Source organism: Octopus bimaculoides, chromosome 4 (assembly GCF_046866305.1).
Source record: "Octopus bimaculoides isolate indiv1 chromosome 4, ASM4686630v1, whole genome shotgun sequence".
Lineage (NCBI taxonomy): Eukaryota > Metazoa > Mollusca > Cephalopoda > Octopoda > Octopodidae > Octopus > Octopus bimaculoides.
In genome coordinates this window covers 85,527,061-85,546,033 of record NC_142931.1, presented here as the reverse complement: position 1 = coordinate 85,546,033, position 18,973 = coordinate 85,527,061, and the positions used below count along the sequence as shown (strand labels likewise).

The 18,973-nt window shown below is 39.2% G+C and overlaps 1 protein-coding gene across 1 annotated transcript; it reads left to right on the top strand.

Moving 5' to 3' along the window:
• Window positions 1-1,550: 1,550 nt before the first annotated feature.
• Window positions 1,551-13,765, top strand: LOC106870724 (uncharacterized). Its single transcript, XM_014916894.3, has 4 exons — window positions 1,551-1,660; window positions 9,308-9,468; window positions 11,254-11,335; window positions 13,144-13,765. The coding sequence occupies exons 1-4, from the start codon at window positions 1,648-1,650 to the stop codon at window positions 13,299-13,301; spliced, it is 414 nt and encodes a 137-aa protein (XP_014772380.1). The 5' UTR covers window positions 1,551-1,647; the 3' UTR covers window positions 13,302-13,765.
• Window positions 13,766-18,973: the final 5,208 nt, after the last annotated feature.

Sequence of the window (18,973 nt, the reverse complement as noted above, 5' to 3'; positions counted from 1 at the left end):
AACATTAGTTAAAAATGTAGATAGGCGCAGGAGTGGCTGTGTGGTAAGTAGTTTGCTTACCAACCACATGGTTCCGCGTTCAGTCCCACTGCGTGGCACTTTGGGCAAGTGTCTTCTACTATAGCCTCGGGCCGACCAAAGCCTTGTGAGTGGATTTGGTAGACGGAAACCGAAAGAAGCCCTTCGTATATATGTATATATATATATATATATATATATATATATATATATATATATATATATATATATATATGTGTGTTTGTGTGTCTGTGTTTGTCCCCCCACCATCGCTTGACAACCGATGCTGGTGTGTTTACGTCCCCGTAACTTAGCGGTTCGGCAAAAAGAGACCGATAGAATAAGTACTAGGCTTACAAAGAATAAGTCCTGGGGTCGATTTCCTCGACTAAAGGCGGTGCTCCAGCATGGCCGCAGTCAAATGACTGAAACAAGTAAAAGAGTAAAAGAGTAAATGTGAATTGCTGAAACGATTGTAAATAACGTATTAAAAATGCTATCGCAAAATTCCATTCTTCGATACTTGGATACTGTTGCTGATTATTCGCAATTTCCGATGAAATTCCGTCATATAACACTCCCATCCGCCGGTTCTGATGAAATTTTGTCCGCCGACATAAACTCTGCTTTTTACAGCGCTTAACCTCTGTACTAGATGATATCTCAGAATAACAACCGCAGTCTACAGCGTTCAAAAGAACGTATCCAAATCAACTTGGATATACTAATTAACGTTCATTATAAATGTTGCTTCCATCGTAAATAGCTAATGCACACCCACATATACACACTCACTCACATAGACAAATGTATTCATGTGTTATATACGTATGTGTGTGTGTGTGTGTGTGTGTGTGTGTGTGTGTGTGTGTGTGTGTGTGTGTGTGTGTGTGTGTGTGTGTGTGTTAGCACTTTACTTGGAAAATATTTCAAAAGCTTTGGCGAAAAAGAGGCGAAATAGCAAGAAGCCGAAACGAAACAAATGAAGTGACCCTCGGAATATACACAACAGAAAGAAATTTCACGACGCTTCCAACTAACTCCTCGTTGTGGTGTACCAAATGTAACACAACCTAGCTTTTTGGTGTTTATATAACTATCAATGTTTTGTTGGTTCTGATTGATAAAATCGTGTTTGTTTATCGGGATTTGTGAGAAAGAAAGTATGTTTGATAAAACTGCAGAAAATGATTACTACATCACACAATCGAGAGATGTTGATAAAATATGAAGTGCTTATAATTAATTATGCGTTTTAGCGTGTGTGTGTGTGTGTGTATGTGACTTGGTATGTATATATATATATATATATATATATATATATATATAATTATCTGCACACACAATACATACATATATAAATACATACTTACATGTGTGCGTGTTAGTATGTACGTTTATATATTCATACACACATACATATATACTTGCATGCATGCATACATACATACATACATACATACATACATACATACATACATACATACATACATACTCAGACACACATGCCCATATACACACGCACACATGTATGTATAGCAGTGAGTTTATATTCCTGCATATATAGATAAGAGATACGTAGGACACTTCAACAGTTGGTCCTCGATAATTTACCGCTAAACAACAACAATGAGACTTTCCAGTAAGTAAGATGGAATCTTTTAATCTTTCTTTCTCTTGACTTTCATCATATTTTCAAATCATCAACGTCTGCTGTAGTTTTTTTTTTTTTCAATTTTATTTTTATGCTGCTGTGTTAACCCTTGCTCTCTCCAAGATCAGTAGCCCTACATCTGCTGAAAGCCACTCAAGCCATCATTATTATGCATATTTTTGTTTCAGGTATAGAACATATAGGATTACTTTTGTTGTTGGTCTTTGAAACCTGGACTGCCCTGATCCAGTATGATTATTTCGAGGTGTTTTTTAAAAAGTTTTATGCATTATTGCTGTTAAATCTCATTGGGAATTGATATAGCATTGCGAAAATGTTTTTTACTGTTCGCTACTAAATATATAGTTTATGTAAAAATTATAAACCTTTTCTTGGATCTGTCATGACTTTTACATATATACATAGATTTATTTTGGGCCCAAACACGAAGAATAAAATACGACGAGAAAAAAAAACAAAGCTATGGGACTGGATGCATTACGAACAGTCACTGAACGCTGTCTAAAGATGTTTAAACTCCACAAAATTGAAAATAGATGTTATATGCTATCTACGGTATAGAATATCCACATTTATCTAAAGTGAATTTATGTCTATTGCGAATACTTGTTTAACATTTTATTTAAAATAAAATCTTAAAATGGAAGCTGACTTTATCATTACAATCTATCCTTCGTTTTAGATGTATGTATTGGCATGTATTGCGAGAAACAGCTAGGGTCCTTTCTCTTACATTTTATATCGTTCAACCTACACAAGTTAATGTGTGAAAAACAAAATAGGAATTTTGAAAGAAGTATCTATAAAACTAGTTTTTATACATTCAATGGCTATGGGAGTTTATCAAAATATAATAGCAGTCAAAGAGATCCATTGATAAAAAAAAAAACATTGAAAACCCGTGGTTAAGACAAATACACAAGTCTGTTCTTATAAATGAGACATTATGAAAATTGAAGAGAAAATTTACATAAGAGGTTGTAGATCTTCAACACCAATGTTATCACTCACGCAATATGCATACATTGGTGCTTTCCTGTGGCTAGTTGAGCATATATATGATGGTATAGACATATATATATAAAGGGTAGGGTTAACGACAGCAGAATGCATATAACCCAGTTGTTCTCAAACTTTTTGTATCCGGGACCCACTTTTCTTACCCCCAATAATTCCGGGGCCCACTGGAATGAAGACCATATTAGCACTATTGATTTAATATAAGTAGCTAATTTTATGTTGCCTTGAAAAGATTAATGTAGAGAAAGACGTACAAATCCGGCATACTGCATAAATCCTTCTGTCCCTAAAGAGTTAAATTTTGTCTCTTTTATAGAAATTTCGAATTTTTGCAACAGCTTGCATGTGGCCTGGATTTGAAACAAATTTAACCCCTCTTTCATGTAGTCCAACACCCATTTATACCAATTTACCTGGACTATTATTTAGTGGTTCTTGTAAGTGATTATAACCTTTTTAGAGGTGCCGAACCCCAATCACGCCCACCGACCACAAACCCAACCTTTATCCAATCCACCGACCAATTACCGAACCTCTTACATCGCAACTTATATCAAAATGAATACATAAATTTATGTCAGAGGCCTTCTGCCGAACCTATAGATTTGGCTCACCGAACCCCCGGGGTTCAACTGAACACAGATTAAGAACCACTGTCCTAATGCATCCATTTGACACTTATTGACACTACCAAAAAATGCAAGTATAGGATATTTACTTTACTTATTCTCACTCAAAAAGACAGATAAAAAAAAAACAGCGAAATAATTATTAATGAAATAAATCGGAAAATATGAATTAAGTTCAATGACAGCAGTGTACTTGGTGTCTTCCAATCAATTTGTCCAGGTCCACCTTCATATCTTGGTTCAGCTTAAACTGTAAATCACGTCTCTTCTCAATTTGTCGTACATTTCTTTTAGTTGTTGGAATATGATTTGCTGCAGAAAATCCAACTTTACCCAAACACGTTATAGGAAACCATTAAAGAAAGGGCAACACCTTTTCGAAGAGGACAGGAAATGAGGATTTCACTTCCAACCATGCCATCAATCCTCCTTTTTGGTGTCAAATGATTGTTTTCTTTAAGTTCGACCAAATCTGTGGCAATGATAGGATCGATGCTATCCTCGCTTAAAACATCAAAATGAGCAACATCAGAAATCGATTTAGTGGGTTTTATTTCGATGACATCCTTAAACCATCGATTGATACCTTCTCTTAAGCTTTCCAAATGATTTGTAAAGCTTGCAATGACATCGGAGGAAGAAGAGGCTTTTACTAAGTTGCCAAAGAACGTGAAGACCCTCTTCTGAAGGTGCAGCTGCCAAAGGTTCAATTTGATAACGAAAGGACGAATTTTTTCCACGCATTCCACAGCAGTGGTATCCCGCTATTGCAAGGTTTTATTCAGTTGGTTGACATGCGAAAACAGATCAGCCAAATAGAAAATTTTAGCCTTTGTGTCATCTTCATTCATGGCCGAAAATAGGTCATTAGCCTTATCTATCTGTTTTTTTGGGCAGGCTTGCGATTTCATAAGATTGACAAAGGAAAGAGCCATGGTCCACATTTCAGCTAGACGAAGAAGGGAATCGCCTTTGGAAAGCCATCGAACCTCGGTGTGCATTAGTAGTGTCTGATGATCGTTTTCGCATAGTTTTTGAAAAATTCGGTCGTGAAAGGCATTGGCTTTAATGAAATTGACAGCTGAAACAACAACCTGTAATGCCATCTCCATATCGCCACCTAGGGATTTTGCAGTCAGATGTACCCGATGAATGATTCAATGAATGGACAAGTGCGGAGCAACTTCTTTGAATTTTGCTATGAAACCATTGTGTTTGCCGGTCATCGCACAAGAACCATCTGTCGCGATTTGAAAAAGCTTTTCCAGGGGTATTCCCTTCTGTTGAAGATATCTGTGAACAGCCGAAAATATAGTTTCACTTTTTGTATCCGGCAGTTTCTTCAGGAAGAGCATTTCTTCCAGCATTTCTTCGTCAAAATATCGAGCATATGCCAATAGCAGCGAGGAGTTCCTGATGTTTGTCTCGTCGATTTGGAAAGAAAACTTCGAGATTCTTAGTGTCTCAACTAGCTGTTTATCGAGGTCTTCCGCCATCTCACCTTGTCTGTGCTTGAAAGTATCATTCGGAAGGGGGACTTTTTGTGAGACGGTTACGGCGTTTTGAGTTCATTTGCACAGATAACCATAGCTGGTTTCACCAAACTTTCACCAATTGTATGCGGCTTACCCGCTTTTGCGATCAATTGGCTGACCAAGTAGCTCACTTTAAATATATTTTTGGTTTCTTCACACACACACACACACACACACACACACACACACACACACACACACACACACACACACACACAACATCAACACATGAACGCGCGCGCACACACGCACACACACACTCACACATACAAGCAGCCATGCGGATGTACACACACAACCACACACACGAGTGCATGCCCGCCCCCTCTATCTACACACAGACTTTTCGTTTACTTTCAGCCTTACATCCTCTTTTAAGCAAACACACAAGCGAGTATGCAGGTACACAGGTATGAGACCGATTATCAGACAGACTCACAGCAAACCCAGGAGAGAGAGGAGAAGTCACTAAGTCACTAAAAAGGTCGGAAATGATGACGAAAAAACAACTGATTAATTGTTTATCCAGCATAATAAACAAACAATCGATTAGATAGCTGACCAGATGTTTAATCAATTGATTAACAATAACGAAGTGGCATTGAACTAGTGTGAGTATTATTATCATTATTGGCGTAATGACCCTCCCTCAAGACACAATATGATATATATATTAATTACTGGTGAAGGCCAGTTTATAGGGTCACCCTGGATTTCTCGCCATAAAGGGTACCTTTCTGACATATTTTCAGACCTTAAGACCTGTTGGCATATGGCCTCTTTAAAATATGGAGGGGGGAAAACGATACAGATGTAAACAATGGGGATTATCTCCCATTGGAGCTGGTCATCGGCTTCCGGCTGCGTCGTCCTCCTTCAGTCACGCTACCTGTCGGCTAGGAGGGTAAAAGGTAGAGTACTCTCATCAGCAATCAATTTCCAGCTGTGGTGTAATTATCGTTAATACTGATATTATCGTTATTATGCGGGTCCCAAAACATTAATAGGAATCTCCTGAAATGCAAGATCGGTCCCAAAATCTCCGTTCGGGGTTCGGTATGGTCCCTGGTACGTGCGAGTTTTTCAGGATTTCCATGCGTTCGGCTATTCATAGCTTGCAGCGTTTCGTTACATTTATGTACGAACCCGGACGGTGGAGGGTTTTCGATGATATCGAGTATGGAATTCCATCTTCATTCAGTTGCCAGAAATGGCTGGTCAGCGATGTTACATATCTCCTTTCCAGGACCCTGAAGGAGGATCTATGGCTGGAAAGACGTTTCTTAACGGAAATTTCCATGCATCCAATGTATTTTCTTGGATGCGTGGAGTCGGTGTCGTACCTACTTTCGCTGTTGTTTTTGCTGCTATCGGTGCTGTTGTGGTTGTAGTTTCCGATATTGTTGCCGCCGTCGGTGCCGCTATTGTTGCTGTTGCTGCTGCTGCTGTTGGTGCTACTAATGGTACTGATTCAGATGGTGCTGGAGCTGGGGCTGTTGGTGGAGCTACCACTGGAGATTGTGGATGCTTCGGTAGTGTTACTTCGCCCGCGTGTGTTGCCGGTGGTGCATGTGTTGGTGCTGCTGCCGTTATTGCTGCTGCTGTTGCTGCTGCTGTTGTTGCTGCTGTTGCTGCTGCTGCTGCTGTTTCTGCTGCCGTTGCTGCTGCTGCTGTTGCTGCTGCTGCTGTTTCTGCTGTTGTTGCTGCTGTTGCTGCTGTTGCTGCTGCTGTTTCTGCTGCTGCTGCTGCTGCTGCTGCTGTTGTTGCTGCTGTTGCTGTTTCTGCTGCTGTTGCTGCTGCTGCCACTGCTGTCGACAATGATGTTGCTACCGCTGTCATTGTCGTTGCCGGTGCTGCCGACGATGATGTTACTGGGGTCGACCAATGTGATGCTGTTGTTGCTGACGCTGTGGTCGACGATGAGGTTGCTGCGGCCATTGGTGTTGGTTTTGGTGAAGGTGGGGTTGGTAGTAGAGGTGGTAATGTTATTGCCGGATGTGGAGGGGGTGCTGTCGATGTTACCTAGCCGGAGTTTTTCGCAGTGTCCACGTGGTCTCCGCCAAATAGCTGACCAGCGCAATGCTTCTACATTTTTACGGAGGCCACAAGCCCCTTAAATATGGAACGATTCGACCTTGGATACTCCAACAAAAACATCCCCACGCGTCCAACGAACTATATACCCGAATGATTCTGGAGAAGATCATGGACGTGATTAGGCGTATTAGATGGAAAGATTTCCACTGCGACCTAACCGCACCAGGCCCGGAGGGATACAACTACGGCATTAGATCGAGGAAATACCCGCCCAGAATTAAAGACCTCGAACCCTTTGAAGCGGACCTCCTAGGAATTATCCCAAAACTGAAATTCTGTAAGTCTTCTTCCGCCTTCCAACGTAAACTCCGTGCCGACTTTAGATCATTAAAAAACTCGGATAGGTCCCTAATTTTCTGCGATAAGACGAAAAACTTATATAGGCTAGACACCATAGAATACAATAAATAGGCTACTAGAAAATAATATTACACAGACTTACAGACGCCACCCCCACTCCCGCTTACATATAGGGACATCAACAGTGAGGTTAAAAAATTAGCTTACAATTTAGAGACAGGAGACAGGATAGAAATCCTAGCTAAAAGAAACGCTTTCATTACCATGAATGATCACAAACCAAACTTTGCCTCTGACCTTAAGTGCCGCCTGATCAACCCAGCCAAATCCGAGATCGGTCTGGCGAGCAAACATATTTTGCAAGATATCAGCAACACCATAAGAAGGGTCAGTAACATCTCCTTGTGGCGCAGCACCAGCGAAGTGGCCGCATGGTTTAACGTCAACAAGGGTAGAGGCAGAGCAAGGTTCAACCCAATTCGATATAGTCGATTCGTACCCGTCTATATCGAAAGGGTTACGGACCAAAGCGCTTTCTTTCGCTAGGAGCCTAACTAACATTAGCGACAGGGATATAGAAATTATTATTCACGATAGGAATACAGTACTGTTTAACAAAGGTTTGGCGTGGGTCAAGCAATAGGACCCCACGGGCTCCTTTGAATCAGCACGCTTGACTTCATGGGATTGAAGATCACCATAGAGACTAACCTCACCACAGCAGACTTCTTAGATGTCACGCTGGACTTGGGTTCCGGTACCTACAGGCCCTACCGCAAACCAAACGAGAGACTAACGTACATCAACACAGCCTCATGCTACCCACCCATCGTGTTTAAGAACCTGGTAAAGGGTGTTAGTAAGAGGATTTCGAGACTTTTCTCTAACCCAGAGGTCTTCGACGCCCTAGCCGCCAGCGGGTTCAAGGACAGCATCTCCTATATGCCGGAACCCAACACTCGCAGAAGGAAACGCCGCAGAAATACAATTTGGTTCATCCACCCAACCCACCCTTCTCCTTTAATACTATAACGTGGATAGACTTTTCCTAAAATTAATAGACAAACATTTTACAAACTCTCATAGGTACGCTCCCATTTTCAACAGGCACAACATTAGGGTCTCGTTTAGTTGTGCAACTAGTATTTAGAGAATCTTAGTTAGAGCCCCTAAGCAACGGGAAGAAGCGGGTTGTTCATGCAGGATCCGCAACAGTTGCCCAATAGAAGGCCGCTGCGAAACCAAAGGTGTCGTCTATCAAGCCGAGGTGCGGACGAACCCAGCCAGTTCTAGAAGCAGAAACTATAGCAGCCATAGTAGCTGCAGACACGAGGGCAGAACCAGCAACACTGACACCACCACCACAGCGAACAGCCTTACCGGCATCAACGACAGCAACAGCAACACCAACAGAGCCAACTCTATATTTGTATACTTCATTCATCTTTTTTTTTCTATTTATTTATTTGTTTCCTAGCTATAATATATTATATATGGTATATTCACAAATATTCAAAATCTACCAATCAAATAAAATCTCAATACGTAGTTTTAACTTTTAACCTGCCAATATTATACACTTCCCTCAAAAGTTGCGTTAGCTCTTTTTGAACCCTGACGAAGTCCTACCACATATACCTTGAATATGGCAACTTCCTTAGCATTAAACGATATGCTTGTAGATTCCCATCAGCTCGATGGTACGACTGAAACATAAATGTAGGTTCTTTTTTCTATTTTCATCTTAATTTATTTTTCTTCAAGCTTTCAATTTTCAATCAATTTATTTATGTTTTTTTTTTAAAAAAACGTTATCTTTTTATAACATGCAAATAAATCAGTAATTACATCCATTTATTTTCCATGTTTTTCTTATTTTCTCTATACATATATATATATTTATATGTGTACGTGTGTGTGAGCGTGAGCGTGTGTGTGTATGTTTATGTATGTATGTATGTAGATGGATAGATAGATATACATACATGCATATATACATATACACAGTCATATATATATATATATATTTACAGTTGTCTTTTTACTTGTGTTGGTCACTGCCTACTGCCAGTTCGATTTCTGTGAAGGCTTTGATGTACAGCAAACACTTACCAAAATAAAAGAAGTTCTAGAGAAAGGACTTGGAGATAAACTTAAAAAATTCTTCAAATTGATTTTCCCGGAAAGTGGGCAGGTATGTAAAATGTCTTGTTTATCCCTCTCCCTGAATGGGCTTCTGATACAAAAATCCGAAATCTCAGATATGTAACAAACGTTTTGTTTCGGTACTGCTGTGTACGATTGAACATAACTATTTGTGCATCAGCCAATACTTTGTGTTATGACAATTGCAACCAACACGTTTATACAATATTTTTGTGGATATAAGGCGGGGAGCTGGCAGAAACGTTAGCACGTCGGGTGAAATACTTGGCGGTATTTCGTCTGTCTTTACGTTCTGAGTTCAAATTCCGCCGAGGTCAACTTTGCCTTTCATCCTTTCGGGGTCGCTAAATTAAGTATCAGTTGCGTACTGGGATCGATCTAACCGACTGGCCCCCTCCCCAAAAATTTCGAGCCTTGTACCTAGAGTAGAAAAGAATATTCTGGTGGATATAAAAACAAACAGCAATTATACATGCTTGATTTAATTTGTGTGGGTTATAGACAACTGTCAGATAGAGAGGGTATACGTTTGCTGGTGAAGATTCCAATACACATGTACAACTCTCTCTCGCTCTCTCTCTCTCTCTCTCTCACTCTCTCTCTCTCTCTCTCTCCCTCTCTCTCTCTCTCACTTACTTTCTTTCTATCTCTCATTCTATCGCTCGATCTATCTGTCTACGATCATATTGTGAAGATCTTTACACTCATCGTAACACAGTTTTGGCTAATAAATTTATGGACATGTTCTGTAATACATTACAACAATAATGCTGAAATTTTATTTATACCTTGATACAATCATGAGACTAACGACAAAATTAGTCCTTCATATAAGTTTAAAATTTGTTGTTTTTGTTATTGTTATTCTTTAGCCTAAGAATAGTAACAGCAAAATTTGATAAAATTTGAGGAAATGGTAAAGGTTGAGATGGTAAATAATTATGATGTGAATAAAGTACAGAATTCAAGAAGATATAGAAAACAAATCATAAAGCGATAGAATGTAAAGATCCAGTATGGAAGACTTAGCCTTAGATACTATATGAACTCTTAAATGCATTTCCAGAGAGCTGATCTAATTTTCATATATTCGGATTACTAAGTGCGTTAGTGTGGCTGTTGTATTTATTTTAAATGTTGTAGGAGTTGAATCTCTCTCTCTATATATATATGTCTGGAATTGTTAGTGGTAACAGGAGGTTGAAAAGAAAGTCTTTTCTGATTTCAAGGAGGGAAACAAATGTTTATTCTGTCTTAATTACAGCTTCCAATTGACGATGCTATGTCGCATTAACTATCTTTCCTCCAGAGTATTAAACCACAATACAAGCTATATTATCCTGTACCAGTCCTCTTCATGAATAAACCCCATTTCTTTTGGCCATGTTCCTTTTTGATGTATTGCATATCAATTTTGGAATTACACGAAAATATATTAAGTAAAACATAAAGAAGGGATTTTCTTCGATCACAAAATTAAAATTATCAATAAACAGAATGTCAAAAGCTTTACACATCATAGACACCAAGAAAAGAGCAACTTCAGACATATCTTAGCACCACAAAAATATATATATCCAAATATATTTTGAAACAAATAGTATTACATAAAAACTTGCAATAGGTCATTTACGTTTAAAGAAAAATGTTTAAATATATCCGGCATATTGGCTACAAAGGTTACCTTTACGCGCGCATGTGTGTGTGCATCTGTGCGTGTGTGTGCGCGTGAATGTTTGCACATGTGTATGAGTGCATGAGTTTGTATACAGTAACAATTTTCAACATATCTTCCTTACTATCTCTATCCAAGTTTCAAATCGATGGAACACCGCTGGTAATTACCTTCTTTGCAGACAACTGTGAAGTGAAGATTGTTGGAAAACGAAATCCATGTAAGTCTTATTTGGTTTATTGCGAATTATTAGACACACATGCAATTTTATAATTGGTACCATGCATACATAGCAAGAGATATCATTTAATGCAGTCCTGTCTACATCTCCCTCTCTTTCCACTACACAAATACACAACCGCACGCCCACACACACACACACACGCGCACGCACGCACACACACACACACACACACACACACATACACACACTGACACAAACACTGACCTACACACACACGCTGACACGCACTGACCCGGACACACACAGAGGGGGAGAAAGAAACAGATTGACACCCAGAATACTAATTCAGAATACCTGAAATATGGTATGTCGTGCTCAATTGCATTTATTTATTCAAAAGCCTTAGCTTTAACGGTTAAAAAAGATATTGAAACAACCTGCTTTTCAAAAGCAAGCAGGTAAAAGTACTGGGAATCTTCTTATGGATATATTTCGGAATGATTGGCCCCCTTCAGAAGTGTACTAAAATTCGTTGGCTACCTCGGGAACTTTGAATCGAAATCACTGTAACAGTAGCTTCCAAAAGTATAACATTAACAGTCGTTTTGATTTGCATGTTGCTCCGGTCACTTCACCTGAAAATGTGTATAAGACCAATTGCAGAGAAGAGCCCTCTTCATCCAACTGTCTCATCTAGAGTCAAGTTGAAAGGGCCGAGAATGTTTCTAAATCTCCTCGTGATTATATAGGCAACTAAAACAGTTAGCGAAAGCATAATACAACGAAGGTTTACGACTATAAATATATGGTAGGGGCATATATTATGTATGTATGCTAAACCACAACTGCCAGTCTATACGTATTTTATTTTAGTTTGTGTTCTTTGATTCTTTGGAGAGCTGAAACATCGCTTTCAGTATAAAATGTTTTTCCTTCGTATCTCTATTTACATATTATGGGCCAAATATTTTTGTTAGCTTTGTTAATATATGTGAGATTTTAGATGATGGAGCCAAGAACTGGTAGCTATTCTCTGCTTTGGATGAGGCGTATGGGATGAAGACGGTTGATGCAACAAACTGGTGTAAAATGCTTCTCCATATCCTTTGAAGTCCTCAGAAATGTTTGATCAGTTTACGCAAACATTTCAGAAATGTTTGATCAGATTTACGCAAACATTTCGTGAAGCAGTTTTATATTTGAGGGCATCGAAATACCCAGGTAAACGAATGAGTTTTGAATTATCTTCACGTCTTGGATATGGTTCATTCGTTGGAGTTCCTTTTTACGTAACAGAGAGAATGATTTCACGACATTGAAAGACGTGTTATTCGCATTCTTCCAACTGTAATTCGCATCTATCTGTTGACGCGCATAATTGTCGTCTGTTTTGACCACCGGCATTGTTATAGATGAATGCCACGCAACATCTGTTCCAGTTCACTGGATTCTGACGGCACTGTCCATGACATCACTGCTGCCAAATTGTATCGACCTGGCCTATACTAAGAGACCGTCGTTGTAGGTGAACACTATGAATAAAGATTCAATGTCCATGGGGAAGAGGAGACGTGAGGAACCGGGAGGGAAAGAAAAGGAATGGTAGATACGAAGGGAGTGGTTGGTGTCATGAATCTGAGACTGAAGGCAGCGACTAAAGGGGAAAGGATGAGGTCAAGGTATTTGGAAATGTGTTCTGTGGGGCAGTTACAGGTGAAATTTGTGAATTTGTGAACTGAGTCCTATATTCGTTGTTTTTTGAGAATCACTTACTTGCAACTATTATACGTATATGTATATGTGCATGTATATCTAAATATATATAATGTTTTGTCAACTTTCAGTTGAAGTGAGATGTCCAGCTGATGTGACTGAAATCATTACGCTAACCAGCCGTCACTGTGTAAAGTCAAGTCAGAAAAACGCCGTGGAGTGTGCTACCAAATTGGTACTCAAAGAAATTCAGAAGAACATTGAAACTGGCAACATCACCGGCGTATAAGTGTTTCATATATATATATATATATATATATATATATATATATATATATACATATATATATCGTTTTTTTTTTAGAAAAACATAAATCTGGAGAAGCACGCTTTAAGAAGTAGAACAGTCTATATTAATTACGGGTGAAGGTCGGTTTATAGGTTTATCCTGGGTTTATTGGGTTACCCTGGAGATAATTCCCTTTGATTATATCCGTATCGTTTCTCTCTCCATATTTTAAAGAGGCCATGGGCCAATAGGTCTTAGGGTCTGAAGATACGATATATAGGTACTCTTTATGGCGAGAAACCCAGGATAACCTTATAAACCGGCCTACACCAGTAATTAATATATATATATATATATATATATATATATATATATATATATATATATATATATATATATATATATATATATTCTCAGCAAAAGCACCGGCTACAAATAAAGCAATAAAATAATTTTACTAGCAATCTCTTATTGTCTTTTATTTGTCTTTTAAAAAGTTTATTAAACAGTGTGTGTGGTGTAGGGGGTGTGTAAGTGTGTGTGTGTGCCAGTGTGTGAATGCGTCCGTCTGTGTATATACGTGAGTTTGTCTGTGCCTGTGTGTAACTACAAGTGTGTGTATTGTTTACATGTGTTGGTGGATTCGTACACTGTGTTTCTTCGCCCTTTCGAAATCATTAAGAACATCAATACGCTATGCAGTCTGTTTTAAACATGTATAACATGACAAGTATATTTACATTTACTTAAACACTTCAATGACAGTTACACGAGGCGAGAAATATAGGTAAATATCATACTTTAAGAACCCATGCAACCAACTAGTCCATCCATCTGCTGTTTAACCTAACCTCTTAGTTTCTGAGTTTATCAATGTTTATATGTCTATGTGTCTGTGTTTGTATATGTGCGTGTAATTATATCTATCTATCTATCTATCTATCTATCTAGCTATCTATCTATCTATCTATCTATCTATCTTTCTTTCTTTCTTTCTTTCTTTCTTTCTTTCAGTCTTTTTATCAATCTATCTATCTAACTAGCTAGCTATCCAGTCTCTCTGTCTGTCTCTGCCTCTTTCTCTGTCTGTTTATCTGCATCTGTTTCTCCGCACAAAGCCAAGACACATGTTATTCGTACGGTTATGTCGTGAAAGTATGCAGTAAGAATATGAGTAATTTACCATTTGCAGTGGTAATGAACCGGGACATAACAGACCTAGATTCTACTGTATGTGACGCAAGAAATCTTCTAAGGAAATTAAAAAGAATATAGCACTACGTACAACATAAGCCTGACACCCAACGCCAGTATAACCCAAGAAAAACAGGTAATGAAGGAGCAGTGTAAGAAGGAAGTTATTAATGCAATCATCTATTTTTCCAACTCACAAAAATAGTTGACTTTGAGTCCTTGTTGATTGTGTTCGTTAAAAAAAGAGGGACAGTAACTAAATACTCTCAAGAAATTACGTTTTGTACTTCGGTTTTTATAATAAAATTAGCGCTTTCATACATAGTGTACTCATCAGATTTCAAATGTGTTTAACTGACAGTCGAATTATTGACAACTTTAGTACTTTATAGAACGCTACAGCCAGCTGAATTTTTAGAATACCTTTTTGACCAATCCACATGCTCTTAAACATCACGGTTTGCCAGGAGTACCGATATATTATCTAACTTGTTTATATTTATCAATCCACATCATTAACTGGTTGTTATATTATCGCTGTTATTTCCGTTAAGAACAGGTTTGAACATTTTAATAAACCATTTTTCTTTTATCTTTCTTCCAGCCCCACTTGTGTCATGTAGTTTGTGGAAAGGAAAAATTAGAAACATGTCTAGATGTTCGCTGAATGGAATTTGACGAACATTAGTGTTCCGGATTTGTTGTCTGTGGACTCGTGAGCATTGCTATAAGGCATTCCCTGTCTCGCCTATATATAATTCCTCGCAATTCGGTCATTTAATGCAGTAGATCAAATTTCTGCTTCTGCCGTTCATATCTGCATTTGCGAAAATCTGTCTATTGTTTGTTCTACCCGTTATGCAAGTATTGACACATTCAACATCTGTTATCATTATACTTGGATACTGTGAGTGCGTTATTCCGTTTTTCATGTTGAATTTTGCCTTTGTTTATAGTTTCTTTTGCTTAAGATAAGTGTTTGATTAGTTATTATGTTTTTTTAATTTTTCACTTTGTTTCATGATTGGCAAATTTTGATGATATTAAATATGTTTTGGTGATGCGGATTGTGTATTACTAGAAATGGTATTGTGTTCCTTTGATGGGTTCGTCTTTTTCGTGTTGCTCTAAGCTGTTCCATCTCTTTTTCTCGTTGTATGCTATTTTCTATAAGTAGGAGAGGGTAATTTTGCTTGAGCGGAAATCTTGAGCGGAATTGCGTGTCGTTCTCCCGCTGGCGCCAGCTATCCTGAGGGAAACTTCGGAGGGAACCAGCTACTAGACGGCTCGATTGGTCTTTCGCCCCTACACCCGGTTCCGACGATCGATTTGCACGTCAGAGGCGCTTCGGACTTCCACCAGAGTTTCCTCTGGCTTCGTCCCGACCGGGCGTGGATCGCCATCTTTCGGGTCCCCGGCCGCCTGCTACACCTAAGTCGGAGCGGGAACGCGCGGGCCCGACCCGGGAACGATGCTTCGAAACGCCGCGTGTTAAAAAAAAGGAAGCGAGCCGCCACCACCGCTGCAACCGACGAGAAGACGACGACGGCGGCTGCGGCAGCGGCCAAACTCCCTTCCCCCGAGCGGCGACGTGTCACGTTCTCGCTTTCGCTGTGCCGTCGGAGTTCGCGAAGTGAAAGGCTCCAACGACTCGCAGTCGACTGGTACTCCTCGCTCCGTGTTTCAAGACGGGTCGGGTAGGTTGCCGATGCTCGTCGCTGACCGGCGGCAGCGGGCGGCTTTTCGGGCGATCCCGCCGACTCCTCCAGCAACCGCTCCTGCAGCACCACGCGAAGACGAGGAGCGAGAAGAAGAAGAAGAAGAAGAAGAAGAAGAAGAAGAAGAAGAAGAAGAAGAAGAAGAAGAAGAAGAAGAAGAAGAAGAAGAAGAAGGAGCAGGCGGGCGGCCGCGTCGCTTTCGCGACTCGCTGCGTCGTGCTTGCTGAGGGTAAGGTGCGTTATGTCAATAAATGGTAATTTGTCTTGTGAATTTGAGTCTAGGGTGTAGATTATTGAGGAAGGTGCTGAATTCTTCCAGATTTTCTAGGGATTTGGTCCAAATTAGGAAACAATCGCTGTTAGTTTTGATGTAACAAACTTATATACAAACATTCCACATGATTTAGGACTTACTGCCATAAAATATTGGGTCGAAAAATATAGAGAAGCGATCCTCAGTAGATTTACTGTAACCTACATACTAGACGCGGTCAGCCTCATCCTCGAAAGCAATACATTCCTTTTCAATGGAAAAAAAAACTACCTCCAAATTCGAGGCACAGCTATGTGGACGCAATTTGCTCCAGTCTTCGTGAACTCAGTATTGGGATACTTGGAACAAAACTTATATGAAAAAAAATTGAAGAGAACAACGGCATGACTTTTAAAAAGCATATAGAGGGCACATGGAGTTGTGGTGGAATCCTGATACCCCCTGTGGGATAGCAAGTGAGCTGTCCTAAAACTTATAAAGGCGCATGCGTACTGACAGTGTGATGTGCAATGAGGTATGTGACGTAGAAATTGTAAGGTACAAAGCGCCGTGTTTTTATTTGCGGAGTTATTGTTAAAATCGTTGTTGAACCTGTTGTGTATTGCTGCTTGTGATTGTTTTTTGTTAAAATTGTTACCTGCTTGAGTGGCCGTTGTTGAAATGTTGTGCTTTCCCCTACGGGGGAAAGAACATTGTTATTGAAACTTGTTGAAACTTTTTGAACTGTATCCTTCATCCTATGGGGGAAGGGATTGAACCTTTGAACTTTTGAGTTCTCCTTTGGGAGAATTTGCTTAAAACATTTCTTGTTTTTCTCTTGATGAGAAGTAATTCTGTGTTTAGGAGAGGACGTCGTTTTAAAAGTACAAGTCGAGGGGAGGAAACCACGCTGTTTGAAGTGTGGGCAGAAGGGCCACTTGCGAGTAGAATGTGGCCCTCCCAACACAGAGGCAACTCCCTCGACAACAAACGAGGAAGAAGGCAAAAAAGAAGAAAGAGAAGAAACCAAATAACTTTGGTGGTGGACTTAACAAATTGTTGAGCACTGTTATCACAGAAGTAAATAAAATCAAGGCACATGTTTGATAAAATTGATTCCTTACTGATTCAACAGTTCTACATTAGGAATGATAAAGATTTTGAATTACTGTTGTTGCATACAGTAGTTTGATGGAGGATAATGGGAAACCGCCAGAAAGTTTCTATCCCCTTTTTAAAACAGTTGTTGAATTCTTGCAAGACTCGAATTCTGTTTTTGTTTTGTTTGTGTTTTTTGCTTTTTGTTTTTGTGATGAACTAAAAAGTATCAAGCAGGAATCACAAAGCTCAATGAAATTAATTTGCCACTGCAAGGAGATGGGGTTAAACTTTTCTAGGTAAAATTAGTCCTCTCCACGTTTCTCTTCAAGTTAAAGTTATTCAAATGTAACATAAGCCGTCGTGAGTTCTTTTAGTTTCAGAGCCTTTCTGATTTGGAAATGGAAAAGCGCATACCAGAAGATAACATTCACGTGTATTGTTCACACTTGTGTTGCTTAAGTATATTGTTCACATACATATGTCTCTGTGCAAATATGAGCTGCACAAAGATATATCTGACAGACTTCAGTATATTTACTTTTGCTTGAAATACCAGTCCGAGTGATTCCTAGATATCTGTAATGAGTAAACAAGAATAGCAGATAAAGAATTGGTTTCACTTTAAAATGATACTGAGCTGAGGCCAAAGTTCAAAAAATCATATGCATTTCTGACTGGTACTCTGCCCTGTGGCACAAAGTCAAGATGTACTTTATTGCTCTCCCAACATCATATTCAGTAGAGTACAGCTGCCCAAATTCTTTCTACGCAAAGTAAAATTAAGCTGAAAATTATTGAACGCGAGGTTATGACTACTTCTTAGTGTTTTTCAGCTTGATGTTGAAAAGCTGATATCCCTGCACAAAGTACACCCATTGCAGTAAAAAAAAGGGAAAGCAACGTAGTGACAAGCGGGATGTAAATTTTCTCTTTCATGTTGTTAAGTTTTATTTGTGAAATACGTTTTGAATTTCCATTAGAATTACATCTATGTTTGTTGTGAGTGGTGGGGAACACTAGGAATGTAGTCCGAAAAAGTTGACGATAAAGGCCCATATATGGCTATTGATATCATAGGCATTGGCTGCTGACAACAAAGACGCATATATGGCTATTGATAATAGAGGCTTTGGCTGTTGGCAACAAAGGACCATATATGGCTAGTGATAACAGAGGCTCTGGCTGCTAACAGCAAAGGCCCATATATTGCTATTTATAACAGAAGCTCTGGCTGTTGGCAACAAAAGTCTATATATGGCTATTGATAACAGAGGCTCTGGCAGTTGAAAATAAAGACCCGTATATGGCTATTTATAATAGCTCTGACTGTTTACAACAAAGGCTTATATATGGCTATTGATAACAGAATTAAGCTTGGTGTTTAACATTTGAGTGTTCAACTAAAG